At 36.6% G+C, this 13,992-nt stretch overlaps 1 protein-coding gene across 3 annotated transcripts; it reads right to left on the bottom strand.

Moving 5' to 3' along the window:
- Positions 1–407: 407 nt before the first annotated feature.
- LOC307122780 (phospholipid scramblase 1-like) lies at positions 408–13,975 on the bottom strand. Of its 3 annotated transcripts, none has more exons than XM_079810987.1 (9): positions 13,499–13,975; positions 12,772–12,841; positions 7,328–7,537; positions 6,683–6,747; positions 6,159–6,201; positions 5,743–5,963; positions 2,301–2,462; positions 2,023–2,190; positions 408–1,785 (listed from the first exon to the last, which is right to left on the bottom strand). In XM_079810987.1, the coding sequence occupies exons 2-9, from the start codon at positions 12,782–12,784 to the stop codon at positions 1,726–1,728; spliced, it is 942 nt and encodes a 313-aa protein (XP_079667113.1). In that variant the 5' UTR covers positions 12,785–12,841; positions 13,499–13,975; the 3' UTR covers positions 408–1,725. The 3 variants fall into 3 exon arrangements, with proteins under 3 accessions (XP_079667113.1, XP_079667115.1, XP_079667114.1); XM_079810989.1 differs by having other exon boundaries at positions 13,495–13,730; XM_079810988.1 differs by lacking the exon at positions 13,499–13,975 and adding an exon at positions 13,008–13,138.
- Positions 13,976–13,992: the final 17 nt, after the last annotated feature.

Below are 13,992 nucleotides of genomic sequence, written 5' to 3'. Positions count from 1 at the left end.
TGAAGTCAGTTTTAGTTGTTTTTCTGTCCTTCAGTACTTCTTATTAACAGCAGGTGTTCACCTTTAATAATACTCCGTGTCTGAATTCGCTCATGTTTTGATTCACTCGTCGAGTGGACTATACAGTAAACTATTGTAGGGAACAGTGGATGAGGGTAAAGGGTTTAACAGTTTATGTAAAACATTATTTTATTCTGGTTATTCAGTTACAGATTGTTCATGTTATTTTACATTAGACAAGCAGCAAACTCTATTTTTGTAATTTTATTAATATTTACTGCATTTCAAAAATACAGGAAATATATGGCAAAGCTACTGTAAAATTACAGGTTTTTTTTACAGTGAATATGCATGTTTTTAAACTTTTCCTAGATGCAGTCATAATATAAATCACACAAAATCACCAACACAATTTTAATCGTTTATTATGTATAATGTTACACTACTATTACATATTATAGAAGTGAATACAAACACATAGACAAAAAGACACATATGTATATGTTTTGATTATGGATGGGTAGACCAGTAGTTTCGTAACTCTCAGCTTAACCAATTAGTTATTCACTACTGTGGTGGTAAATTTGGTTAACAAAGAAAATTTGTGTACACAATTTAAACTAATGTCTTGCTGTTATAGTTACAATTCACCAAGTTCGTGGTATTTACTTTAGGGAACAACTTTAATGTATAATGTGGGAAAATATCAAAGTTTAAGGAACATGTTGACCAAAACAAACATTTTAACACTCCTCAGTCTGCAAATTTCCTAACAGAGAGAATCTCTTTTCACAGTGTGAACATTTGTAAGGTTTCCCTCCAGTGTGAGTTAACTGGTACCATTTAAGTTCGGAACATCTAATTTAGTTTGGAACGTCTCTATATAGCAAACCAGGACAAAGACATTGCCATATGGTATGTAATGACAGAAAACATCGTTTTTACTTAATAGTTTTTAAGAATAATTTCCCGAATTTTCATTTGCATTTCATTATTATTTTATTATAAGATTTAATATATAAGACCATCCTATGATTTTAGAGCGAGTCAATGGATAACTAGTTTTTCTAAGTGCCCCCTGTAGGACACTATTTCTTCACGCACTGAAAAAAACCTACTAGTCAATATAAATAGGCTTTCTACCCGTTTTAAGCAACATACACACAGAAAACTATGCAACTACTTAAATTTTCCCCCTTAAGTCAGTAACTTCTTCATACATTATTTGGCTGTAGGAACATAGGTGTACATTGACTAAAATGATTTGCATGTAGTATAATACAATTGAATTTCCTTCCTAAAAGACAGAAAATACTTTATTTATGAGATAAGTCCAAAAAAACATGCATATGGCTTATTTATAATAAAAAAAATAGAAAGTTAACAAAAACATACAAATGTTAGCTGCTTGTACTGTAAAAGTAGTTTGTAATTATTCTAGGCAATGACTGTTTTAAAAGGCACCAGTGAATAGTTACTCATGATACATGCTGTTATTGTAAATATTGAACACTATAAAACAACCATGAACATGTCCCTCGGGGACACGGCAGTGGCAGCTGTCTATAAGGTTTGGTGACCAAAGAAAACACAGGAAATAAAACAAGTCCAGACTCAGAGGCCATCCTTTGACTGTGGGAATTTCATAATTTTAACTAAAAGTCCTACATGTTTGCAAAGTGATGCAAGTTGTTTGAAAATATGTTACTCGACTCATCAGGAGCTCTAAGAGAACACAGTATTGCGCTGGTTTGTGTCTCCAACTTTTTCAAAGAACATGAAATCCTATGAAAAGAAAAAAGATAGCAAAAATCAAAGAGTCAGAACAGATATCTAGTAGGGAATAATGTGTTCTAGTCTATGTTATTTCTGGTTTAATAAACTAGTTTTATATTGATCGTAATTGCATAATGGTAAACGATCTGTGGTCTCATGCATAATGCTCTCGAAAGGCATTACCGAGCACTTCAGACTATCATTCAATGTGTGGTTTATTAAATGTGTTGTTAGTTTAATACTCACAATAAGGAAACAGGTGCCCAAAAGTACAGCCTTCATCTTAACATCCATGTCCAGAGGGAACTGAATGCCAAAGTTGTCAGTGTCAGTGAAGACTTCCTTTAACAGGCCGCTCCACTGCTTACTGATTCGACCAATAGGCTTCCCAGCACCGTCTTTGCCGCCTTTGAGCTAAAGAAAGAAATCAGATTTGGCTTGAAATCAGATCAAAAGGATTTTACTTGGTGTCATAATAGCGCCTGCCTTTGAATTTAAATTTCAATCCAATTCTAAATAGCTACCTCGAAATTCACGTCACCACAGCAGTTACATGCCAAGCAGGGCCCCTCGAGCTTCATCACAGTCTCCTTGTTGGGCCCCTGGATGGAGAATTTTGGATAACAGGGATGCCAATCCTGCTTCACATACCCTATGGTGGTTCCCGGGGGGGCCTGTATCTCCATCTGAAGGTTACATTCAAAAGAAGACATCGTTATTTACAGTACATGCATAAATTATAATTGGGGCCGGTAAGGTTTTTTAATGTTTTTGAAAGTCTCATGCTCACCAAGGCTACATTTATTTGATTGAAAATAATGTAAAATACCTTTTTTTGTTTTAATATATTTTAAAAATATAATATACTACTGGGAGTCTTTAGTGTCACATGATCCTTCAGAAATCATTCTTATATGCTGATTTGGCGCTCAAGAAACATTTCTTATTATTATCAATGTTGGAAAGAGTTGTGCTGCTTTATATATTTGTGGAAACTGATCCATTTAAGGATTCTAAGATGAATAGAAAGAACAGCATTTATTTGTAACAAAACATTTTTTTTACATTATAAATGTCTTTACTGTCTCTTGCATCCTTGCTGAATAAAAGTATTGATTTCTTTCAAAAGCGTACTGACCACAAACTTGCGCAGTAGTGTATACGTAAACTAAATGAACAGTGTGACGGTTGACTGAAAACTGTCAGACTCCATTTTTAGTTCCATACTGACTCTATGCCATTTATAACTCAAGTCACACACATGTTTATGTCAGTAGTAGATCACACAGCATGTCCTTTAGATGGATCACTAGCTGAAACCCAACACAAAGATCAGGTTCTATACAGTGGTTAGATTTAAGCATTTAAGCAAAGCGGGCCAAAATGACTCGTACTGGAATGTTTTTCTTCTTCAAAAAAATCTGTCTTATTAATGTAATAACTTAAATAACTGATGATACACAAATATTTTAATACAGCAAACATGTTTTTTCGAATGGAAACTTATGCTGCATCCCCAAGAGGGCACACAGCGTGAGTTTCCATTCTCAGGGAATGTTATTTATCCACTTTCCTAAATTACAAAAGATTAGGGGTGTTAACGATACACCTATGCCACGGTTTGGTTCATGTCACGGTTTTGGAGCCACAGTTCGGTTTGGTTCTGTTTGCTGTGGAGTCATGGTTCATGGCGGGCACCAGCAATAATAACACTAGATTCACTTTTAACTTAATAACAACAGCAGTAATTTAACTTTATACATTGGCTTCACGTTTTCTTTATTGGTACTTTACTTTTATTTCATGACTTACAAATTGTTATCGTAACGTTGCATGCTCGTAGTTTCTCTTGCGCTTATAATATACGGCGTGTGCTACGAGTGCAGTATAACGGCTGACAGGACAGGAAAGCGGTTTTCTGAGGTGAGAGAGATTTTTTATTTTGTAACAAGCTACGAAAATGACGATGTTGCTGGGGCTCCAAGGTAGCATTTTGGGGAAACTGGATCTTTGTCCTTCCACCATGCTGCAACTTGAGCGATCACCCAAGTGACGTGACATGCACTTGGAAGACAAAAGTTAGTGTATACTTAGTAAATAATATTATTATAATAATATTTAGTAAAAATACAGCTCTTATTAGTTGTTGAAAGTGTACTAATTGCCATTTAATCTAATGTCAAGGAATATTTTGTGGCATAAGGTGAATGAGAGCTGGGCTGGGGCAGCAGGGGGCGGGGGCGGGGGCGCGTTCGGTTCGACATGAGAGTATCGCGTTTTTTCGGTTCGGTTTGAATATCGTTACACCCCTACAAAAGATTTACTCTTTATAAATGTTTCTTTATAAAAGTCTGTGTAATCTGTTAATAAACAGATGCAGTTGTTCTTTTTCTAAGCAAACTCTAAACTAATTTAGATCTACTGTTAATTATATTCTAGTTTGGACCTCTTCACGTTGCTCACAGACCATTTGAAAATTATCTTTTCGGACAGAGACTTTACACATAAGATTTGCACCTTTCTAAGCCTAACAGGGCAGAGTTTCCACAGCTTCCTTTGTTTAAGCCTTCAGCAGTCCTTTCCTGTAGCTTTTCTCTACTACATTTCTACTGAATAAAGCATTAATGTGTGTAGTATGAATGCAATTTGAATGCACTACAACCCTCGCCATGTTAGCATTATCATATGAGATATAGAGTGTGTTGCGTCGGTTCCCTGCCATCGTAGAGTGCCCATTAGGAGTGAATTTAAGAATCATGGCCGGGTGCATTTTTTACCTACCGTTTTATGAATACTGTAAATTCAGACATACTACTCGCATGCTGCTTTTCACCTACTGTATATCAGGAATGCAGTAACAGTGTATACTTATTTAACCCGGCTTCCAGAGAATAAATACAGTATGTACTTGTTTTGTAATGAATTAATTTGCTCATACAACCAAATTAATCAAGAGTCATATTTTGTAGAAAGAGAAGTATCAGTTTGAACTTATTTTATTCTGCTGTTATGATAACTGTATGAGAAATGTAAGGACAATTGTGTCTAAGGTCATGAAGGTCAATAACGCACTACATGCATCCATGGACACATACGCATACTTAGTATGTGTAATTCTTTTTAAGATCTACAGCAGAATTTGTCACTATATGTTAAACTATGACAGTGATCATGTGCAGAGGTTTGTATCAGTGCTCTGTGTGGATGTAGTTCCCTTTCGAGAGAATCACTCGTATTGCTTAGCATACGCACGGGGAACTCCGGTTTCATCGAGAATCACGAGGAAACAGGAGTTCCCCCTGTGTGTGCTTCGCAATACGAGGTTATGTTAATAACAGAGTCGTTCCCTTTCGAGAGAATCACTCGTATAGCGTAGCATACGCAGGGGGAACTACCCGTTTCCTCGAGATTCTCTCAGGGAACCGAGGATATGTTAATAACCGAGTCATTTTCATGTTCCGTTCCAGTGAAATCCTGACCTAAAAAAAGCCTTGAAGAAAAAAGTATTCTTGTCACTTCATAAAATTAAGGTTGAACCACTGTAGTCACATGGACTATTTTAACAATCTCTTTACTACCTTTCTGGGCCTTGAAAGTTGTAGTTAAATTGCTGGGGTCAGAGAGCTCTCCGATTTCATCAAAAATATCTTTATATCTCTTACAGGTTTGTAACAGCATTTTCAGATTTGGGTGAACTAACCCTTTAAGTTAGTTTGAGGCTGGATCCTCTTTTGGCTGGAGAACTTTGTCTTTAATAAACTGTCTGTCAACTGATTGAACTTCAACTTTAGCTGCTGGTCTTCATTGAGCAAACTGGTCTTTTTATGTGGCTTAACTAATTCCCTTACATTATTATTGACAAAAATGTATCCAAAAATACTGTGTTGAGTCATAATTCCATAGGACCCACTTTATGCTATCAAGGGTTAACCATACATTAGCTTTGATATGACTTGTCTGTTATACCTCTTGCAGGCAGCAGGGGCACCAACAGGAAACACAACGGTAAGGTCGGATGATTCGTATGACCTCTCGGTCAGCGTTGTCCTTGATTTTCATGTCGAAGCTGCGCAGGGCACCACAACAGTTGCGTGTGCAGCAGTCGTTTTTTTCTTTGGCAGAGTAGATCTTTTGACCGAGGCTGTTCTTGATCTCATACTGGTTGTTGGTTTCAAAGCCAAGGATTGCTGTAGAGGACCGAAAGATATGCAGAGAGGTTGAAAAATGAGTTTCTGGTTTAAACAAAGTGTAGCAAAAAAAATCAACAGTGAATGGAAGGGTTAAAAAAAAAGCAACAGGCAGCATGTGCTTTAATGCACATACTGCACTGAAATATAGTAAACAGCTTCAACTACATGTACATAGCAAACAAACAGACTTACCCTCTAACAACTCCACTTTCTGATGAATAAGGATCTGGTCAATCTGAAATACAAATCATTTACTATTAACAAGACATACAGAAACAAAAATGTAAAACATGTCAGAAAGATGTTGATGTACCTTTTCTACAAATTAAAAAAAAAGTTTTTTTTTAACTCTCCTTGTATAAAATGATGAATAATGAATGTTCATCAGGGTTGTTTTATGTAGCTATTAAATTTTTGAAGGTGCGGTGTTATTTCTATCATACCTTTAATGTAACTGTATTATATTTTGTACATGCAACTTAGCAAATTTTATTGTAAATAAAAGAATAGTAATTTCATACATTTCAACATTTTCCGTCAACTACAGACATTGCGTTCGCCATGTTTTCACAATGACAGGCCTCCCAACTTAAACTCTTGGCTCAAAGAAAAAAAATCCCAAGTTTCCTGGCTGCTCATAATTATGACATTGTGGTGGCGTTCATAAGAGTTCAACTCGTAACTACAATCTTTTGGACATGACTTTAATGGCCTACCTGAGTGAGGTACTCCAGACCAGGTGGTACTCCAGCAGGCACTGACACTGGTGCAGCTACAGGTGCTAGAGAAAGTTGATGGAGGCACATCACCATTAGTCAGCTTGCATAATCAAACAATTGTTATGCATTTTCTTTATAGTATCATTAGAAAGTTCATTAGAATGTGTGGAATGTGTAAATTTAGAATTGTAAATATTTTAATATTTCACAAAGTACTTAAGATATATTATTAAGATATATTTTTTTATAGTAGTATATACTAATATATTATGTATATACACAGATCAGGCATTTTTTTCTTTGGCAGAGTAGATCTTTTGACGAGGATGTTCTTGATATCATACTGGTTGTTGGTCTCAAAGCCAATGATTGCTGTAGAGGACCGAAAAATATGCAGAGATTTTGAACATGATGATGTTAACACATCAACTTTGAGGACAAAATGTTCAATTGCTGTTTAATATATCCCACCCACTAAAAGATGCCATGATGAAGAGATAATCAGTGTTATTCACGTCACATAATGTTATGTCATAATGTTGTGCCTGATCAGTGTAAAATAGGATAAATAATACACATTTAACTTTACGCATGACCATTTTTTAAGTATTTGTAAATTGAGTAGAAATTAGACATGTTTACCTCCATATGGCTGGCCCTGGTGAGATGCTGGACTAACTGGACCAGGCTGATACATGACTGGCTGATCTGGAACTGGCTGGTACCCTACTTGAAACCCAGCAGGTGGGGCCACATATCCAGGATCTCCATAACCTCCCATGGGATAGGGGGGCATGGATTGTCCGCCTGGATTGGTCATGGGATATGGAGGCTGGTGTGGAGATGGGTATCCTGGTATAACAATTTAAAATGCAAAGAGAGAAAACCATAATGTCAATATATTGTTTATTTAGCTTTATTCTTATGAGAAATATTAAGCAATGATGTGAAAACAAATATGGAGGAAAAAAAATATAAATAATTAGATACAATATCTGGTCTTCGCATTTTGTTTAGTTGTTTGTTTGAATAACATAGGTGGTACATGCAAGTCTACTACTTTGTACTGATTTATGAGTGACTATGAGAGACTCTGAGTGACATGACGTCAAGGCCAAGTATGGTAACCCAGAGGAATTTGTCCTCTGCATTTAGCCCATCCAAGATAGTGCACACAGTGAGAAGCGTACGCACACACACACACACACGCCAGTGAGCATTTATGTCATTAACGGGGATGTTTTTGTGCAGATTATGGAGTTATTTGGTTTGTGTATATTTTTGGATGTCGTGCTTGAATGGCACTTATACATATTGTTGTCTTTGAGCTACTCTGTTGTTGATTTACTCACACCTGTACTTTGTTACTTTGGCCAGACTCTTTTTAGTCTTAAATCATAGACAGATGCCCTGAAATGCTGTAGAAAATCCTGATGACTTGGGATGTATTCTTCCATTCAAGCCGTCAATGAAAATCTCACCATCTTGCCTCACCACTGGGATATGATTTGAGTTAGTGTGCAGTGGATTGTGAAATGACTGAAACAACTGACCGATTTATTCTCTTTCAATCAATAAATACAGAGACACAGAATTATGTATGTACGCTAGGGAATTTTTGTAAGATCAGATTAAATTTTTTTGCAAGCTTGCCATGTTCTTTGGAATGGATCCATTTTAGACTGCAGCATACATGTGAGGCATTCCAAAGGGGAAAAAAACTCAAATAGCCACCAATAACAAAAAGGGTCATAAATAATTAATTGTAACAATATTGACTATTACGGTTATTATCTATAAGAACATCATGAACAATGCACACAATTGTGCAAAAATAGAGAAGATGGTAAATATTTCATTACATCAGAACAACCACAATCTATGTTTTGCCAGACATATAAAGTAAATGCTTAGCAATTAGAACAAATGTGTAATTTCTGGACAACAAAATATATTATTAATCGAACATTACTAACTCAAATTGCAACCCTTAAAACTTGTTCATAATGAAGGAAGACCCATGGCAAAGCATCTAATATACAAAGCACCTTTCCTGATGTTTTTTTTTTTTTTTTTTTTTTTTAAAGGTTTAGTAGTAAGTAATACAGAGTTAGTAATACAGGTTGCATGCAAAAGTATTACAACCTCACATTCTATAATATTATTGTTTGAGAATAAGTTATAACATACTTTTGAAAACCAGCATCAAAGAACCCGTAAGAAAATCCGCATTTAGTAACAGGTCCAGTTGGATCTCTAGATGGCAAACTGTGCACGTATACAAAACAATTTCAATAAATCTTGTAGTTGGTTTCTTGATAACAATGTAACAATGTTGAGCCAAATAAAGGATAATTATTTACCTGCATGTATCTATTCTACACAAACTCTCAAAAGCTTTTTTTATATACCCGTTTTGTTTTGAGAAATGAATACTTTTATTCAGAAGGGCTGCATAAATTAATCAAAGTGACACTAAAGACTTTTGCATTGTTCCAAAATCTATTTCAAATAAATGCATGCATCATACCTAATAAAAGTGTATCTCAGGAGTGAACACTGCAGGTGTAGCTTAATATTTGACACGTCTAATACTCTCATTGAACAAATACAGAACTGCCATTTTCATAAGAATAAGATCAGCTTTTGAAATATTCAAATCTTTCACCAGCCCATTTGGGGGAGGGGTGGGGGTGAATTTGAATGGAATGAAGCCCTTTCATCAAAGGTCTCTCATCCAGGTGCTGTTGAGGCACCACCCTTACTTAGCATACTACAGATAATTTGAAAGGTGCAGGCTTTGTGATAGATTGCGGACTTCTAAAACCACAGATCTGCTATCCTCTACATTATGGGGCCATTGAGAGAAGCCTTTAAAAGACTCAGCATTAAAGATGTAACTAGTGTACCGCCACAATCATACAGGCATGATCACAACCTATTATATTTCCTACCTAGACATTGAGACAGAAAAAAAAAAAAAAAGACTGACAGCCATGAGGCAAAGAAACAACAGTGCCTTTCATTGCCAGCAGAGAGAAGACCGTGCCAAGCATCAACATGCCGGAGGTCCTCAAAACAGGCTTGCTGACATTTCACTTAAGGGGAGAAAGTTACGTTTATTTAAAGCGAATCTAAACTTTAATTTTAATATGCAGTTTACCCCAACAATTCCTGACCACTCACACAGGGGAATCACTGAATTAAGGGATTGTTGAACCAGAAGTGGTTAGTTATTGCACTAATATGGCGCACATCATTCATGACACATTGCTTGCTGGTGAAGCTATGAAGCTTACTGATGAATGGCAGTGGCGCTTCCCGGGTCGTCTGGCAGACCAACTGAGCTCACATTGAATCTAGGCCCTCAATCGTTGCTAATTTGATTCTCAAGACCTGCCACATGGAATTGCAACCCGCTTCCATCATGTTATCTTACCGTTCATGATCACGTGTCCGTGGCTCAGAGCATTATGTTAAGTGCTGGGGGAAAACTTGCTAGTGATTTTTCATTTAGACTACCTCCGTAAAAATGTCTTCAGACATCCACTATTCCAATTAAATTAAAAGAGAATCGGAAGTATATCTGCATAAACTCTTAAAAATAATGGTTCCATTAAGGACATAATTCTTCTATGGAACTGCTACAACCCTCTCCCACCTCACTCATCAAAACAGACTTCCTGCATAGTATTACCACACAATTCTTGACCGTCCTTATTAAAAGCATTGACATTTATGTCTTGTGATTGCATTTTTTGAACACTCCCTTCTTGCCATTCCTGTTTTCAGTGCTACGTAAACATCCGCTGGCTTGAGAAATTTAACAGGACAATGGATGAAGCAAGTCCTTTTGCAACAGAAAGATCCACTTTCCTAACATTGACTAAATAGTGCAAGTCTGCTTGGTGAGGCTAGCTGGAATTCCCCAGCTTGTTAAGAACACAGTTGCTCCAAAGAACGACTCCTAATGGGGTTAAAGAATCACTTGACTAACAATTTAGCAGCAAAATGCAGTCTGGCGTAGATGGGACTTGGAATATTTGATTGTAAGCAAGACAGAACACAATCAATCTCTCGGAGCTATGACTAGCGTTAGAGACCTGGGCCCATATTTATCAAGCTTCTCAAAGTGCCATTTTAGTCATAAGTGCTGAGAATTCATTAAATTTACTCCTACTTTCAAACTTAAAGGCTTAGTTCACCCAAAAATGAAAATTATGTCATTAATGACTCATGTCGTTCCACACCCGTAAGATCTCCGTTCATCTTCAGAACACAGTTTAAGATATTTTAGATTTCGTCCGAGAGCTTTCTGTCCCTCCATTGAAAATGTATGTACGGTATACTGTCCATATCCAGAAAGGTAATAAAAACATCAAAGTAGTCCATATGATTTCAGTGGGTTAGTTAGAATTTTTTGAAGCATCGAAAATACATTTTGGTCCAAAAATAACAAAAACTACGACTTTATTCAGCATTGTCTCCTCTTCCGGGTCTGTTGTCAATCCGCGTTCACGACTCCGCAGCGACGCTGCTGACGTGTTATCTGGTGATCAGATGTTAATAAAGTCGTAGTTTTTGTTATTTTTGGACCAAAATGTATTTTCGATGCTTCAAAAAATTATTTTTGAATACCTTCGCACTTATTACCTTTCTGGACATGGACAGTATACCGTACATACATTTTCAATGGAGGGACAGAAAGCTCTCGGACTAAAACGAAAATATCTCAAACTGTGTTCCGAAGATGAACGGAGATCTTACGGGTGTGGAACGACATGAGTCATTAATGACATTATTTTCATTTTTGGGTGAACTAACCCTTTAAGTATAAACGCAAGTTATCAAATTTTTTAAAGCCAAGAATCACTCTTACTCTCCCATTTATTTAAGACAGCTCAAGAGGTCTCTCAAGTGGTTAGGAGTTGCCAGTAGGGGCTTGTGATGGCGCTGAGGAGATAGAGACGTGCGCAAATCTTTCAGGAGAGGAAGGATTTTTTTTTTTTAAATATATGACGACGAGCGGTTAATCAAACGGTATCGTTTGGACTGAGCAAGCATAATCTTTTTCAGCGCTGGTTAATGTTGCCATTTATAAAAAATGTTCCACTGTTCAATAATTCGGCAAGCAGTAGCGCTTCTTCCTCCCACCAATTCTGTATTCTTTTTGATTATATCATAACATCTAGCCTATATATAGGCAGGTCAGTTAACAGCACACCGGTTTCAAATGTGTAATTTGTAAGACATGGTGGAAAACAGGTTTATCTTTCATTTCCTATGTGAATAATGTATTCTCTTGAAAATTCTTTATTGTGTGTTGAATGCAAACTCCCCTTAATTCCACAATTCAATGTGAATTTATCTGAGAATATTCTTAAATAAGGAAATCTACTCAGTGATTGGTCCATGCCCATGTCGTTATCCAAAATCCTGTTTGTGGCACAGCAAAGTGTCGTAAATCATCTTCAAGACTGACACTTAAGATTTAGTCCTACACTTCACTTAAAGTATGACTGAGATGCTTGATAACTAACTTTTATGCAGAGCTTAAAGCTCTTTTGATTCTTAGCAGTGTTCTTGTGAGTAATTCTCAGAGGCTTGATAAATACAGGCCCTGATCACAGATGTACATATATCATTTTTCGGACAAATGTGTTGCACAAGAAAAAAAAAAAAGGTAAACTAAAGTCACAGACATTTAATGGGTTAAGACCACATACATCCCCAACACCGCCTAGCCTGTGGAAACTTATAAATGTGGAACACAGCCACTTTTGTAGGGCTACACTTCCTGCATTCCTTTCCCACTGACCTCTAGAGAATTATTTTTACCTTCATTTCAACACCTTCATTGAAACAGCACAGATCACACTTGAGAGGATAAATGTAAAGAGACAAGTTGTATAGTTTTCAGCATAATGATTGTAAACTTCATGAATGAGTTAGTGCATGTTTGTACTGTAGGGCAGCTATTGCAAAACTCACAGGTTGTTTAAATCATTACATGCTGCATTTCCTGAACTACAAATCCACAAACATGCTGTATTTCAAGGAACATACAAATAGATAGATATCATTACCTGGTCCAGACATGTTGAAGACAGATCTGTGATTTTCAGAGCCAACGCCTGTATAGCAGCACCACGGTCACTATGTGGACGAAGAAAATGTAGTGAAGTTGTGTTGTGGACAAAACAATAGCTGGAAACAAGCAGAACAGGTCCAAAACCACAGAAGCTCAACTTGAAATGAAAAGACCCATTTTTAAATGGTCAGGCAGAATTTTAAAGGAAACGAAGAAATATGCAAACCCAACCGGATCTTAAAGAAAATCCGTGAGCAAGAGTCGGCCAACCATTTAACTCTCGTTTAGGCTGCTCTGTATCGCGTTCAGTTCCCCCCCCCCCTTCTCTTGTCTATGGTAAGAAACCAGAAACACACTGAAGCAATAATACCATGACGTCAGGTCAAGTGGGTGTGGCGACGGTTATATATTAGATTGTGTTTATCGTGTGGGGTCAAGTACACTATTTCCTCACAAAGACATCAGCAAAAATGGCCAAGCATTCGCGAAAGAAACAATAAAATAAAAAGAAAAGAACCCCTTAGAACCCCTTACCCTAAATGTCTCGGAAAAAAGAGACTATTTAATCATGATTAATTAAGATTATTTTCTTATAGCCTATATAACAATTTGACGTATAAAAATACAACAAAATTAAAACGCACTCATAGCCGAGGCTTCGAAAAGGTAAAAAAAAAGGTATAAGTTATATATATATATCCACCATAAAAACACTCACTTACATCTCAGCTCTAGAAACAGACGCGATACACCACAAACAAGCCTTAGTGAACAAAATATCCACGGAGTAACCTAGTTGTTTTTGTCAGATATATGGAAAGAAGAAAGTTTTAAATAACTTCCTTCACTTTCGCTAAACACTTTTGCTAAAAAAAGACTGTTTGTATCGTTGAAACCCAACGCCCAAATATGAAGGATTCGTTTTCTCTATGAATCAATCTCCTCCCCTTTTATGACGCATTAGATTAGAAACCTGAGAAAGCCACAAGACTTCAATTAAACGAGATTAACTTGTAAAAGAAAAAGAGGATATTTCTGCGATTATTGCAGTGTTCAGTAAACGACAAAAGGCAAACGACAAAAAGAATTTGTTCTTATTTTTAATCTATAGCTACCCCACATACAGTGTAGGCTACTATTTCTTTCCTCACAGACAAACGTGTGAAACCGCATAACACCGAAACCACCAGCAAAACCCCCTGTTTGCTGAGAAATG

The sequence above is a fragment of the Gobio gobio genome, assembly GCF_949357685.1.
Source record: "Gobio gobio genome assembly, chromosome: 2".
Lineage (NCBI taxonomy): Eukaryota > Metazoa > Chordata > Actinopteri > Cypriniformes > Gobionidae > Gobio > Gobio gobio.
This window is presented reverse-complemented; position numbering and strand designations above follow the sequence as displayed.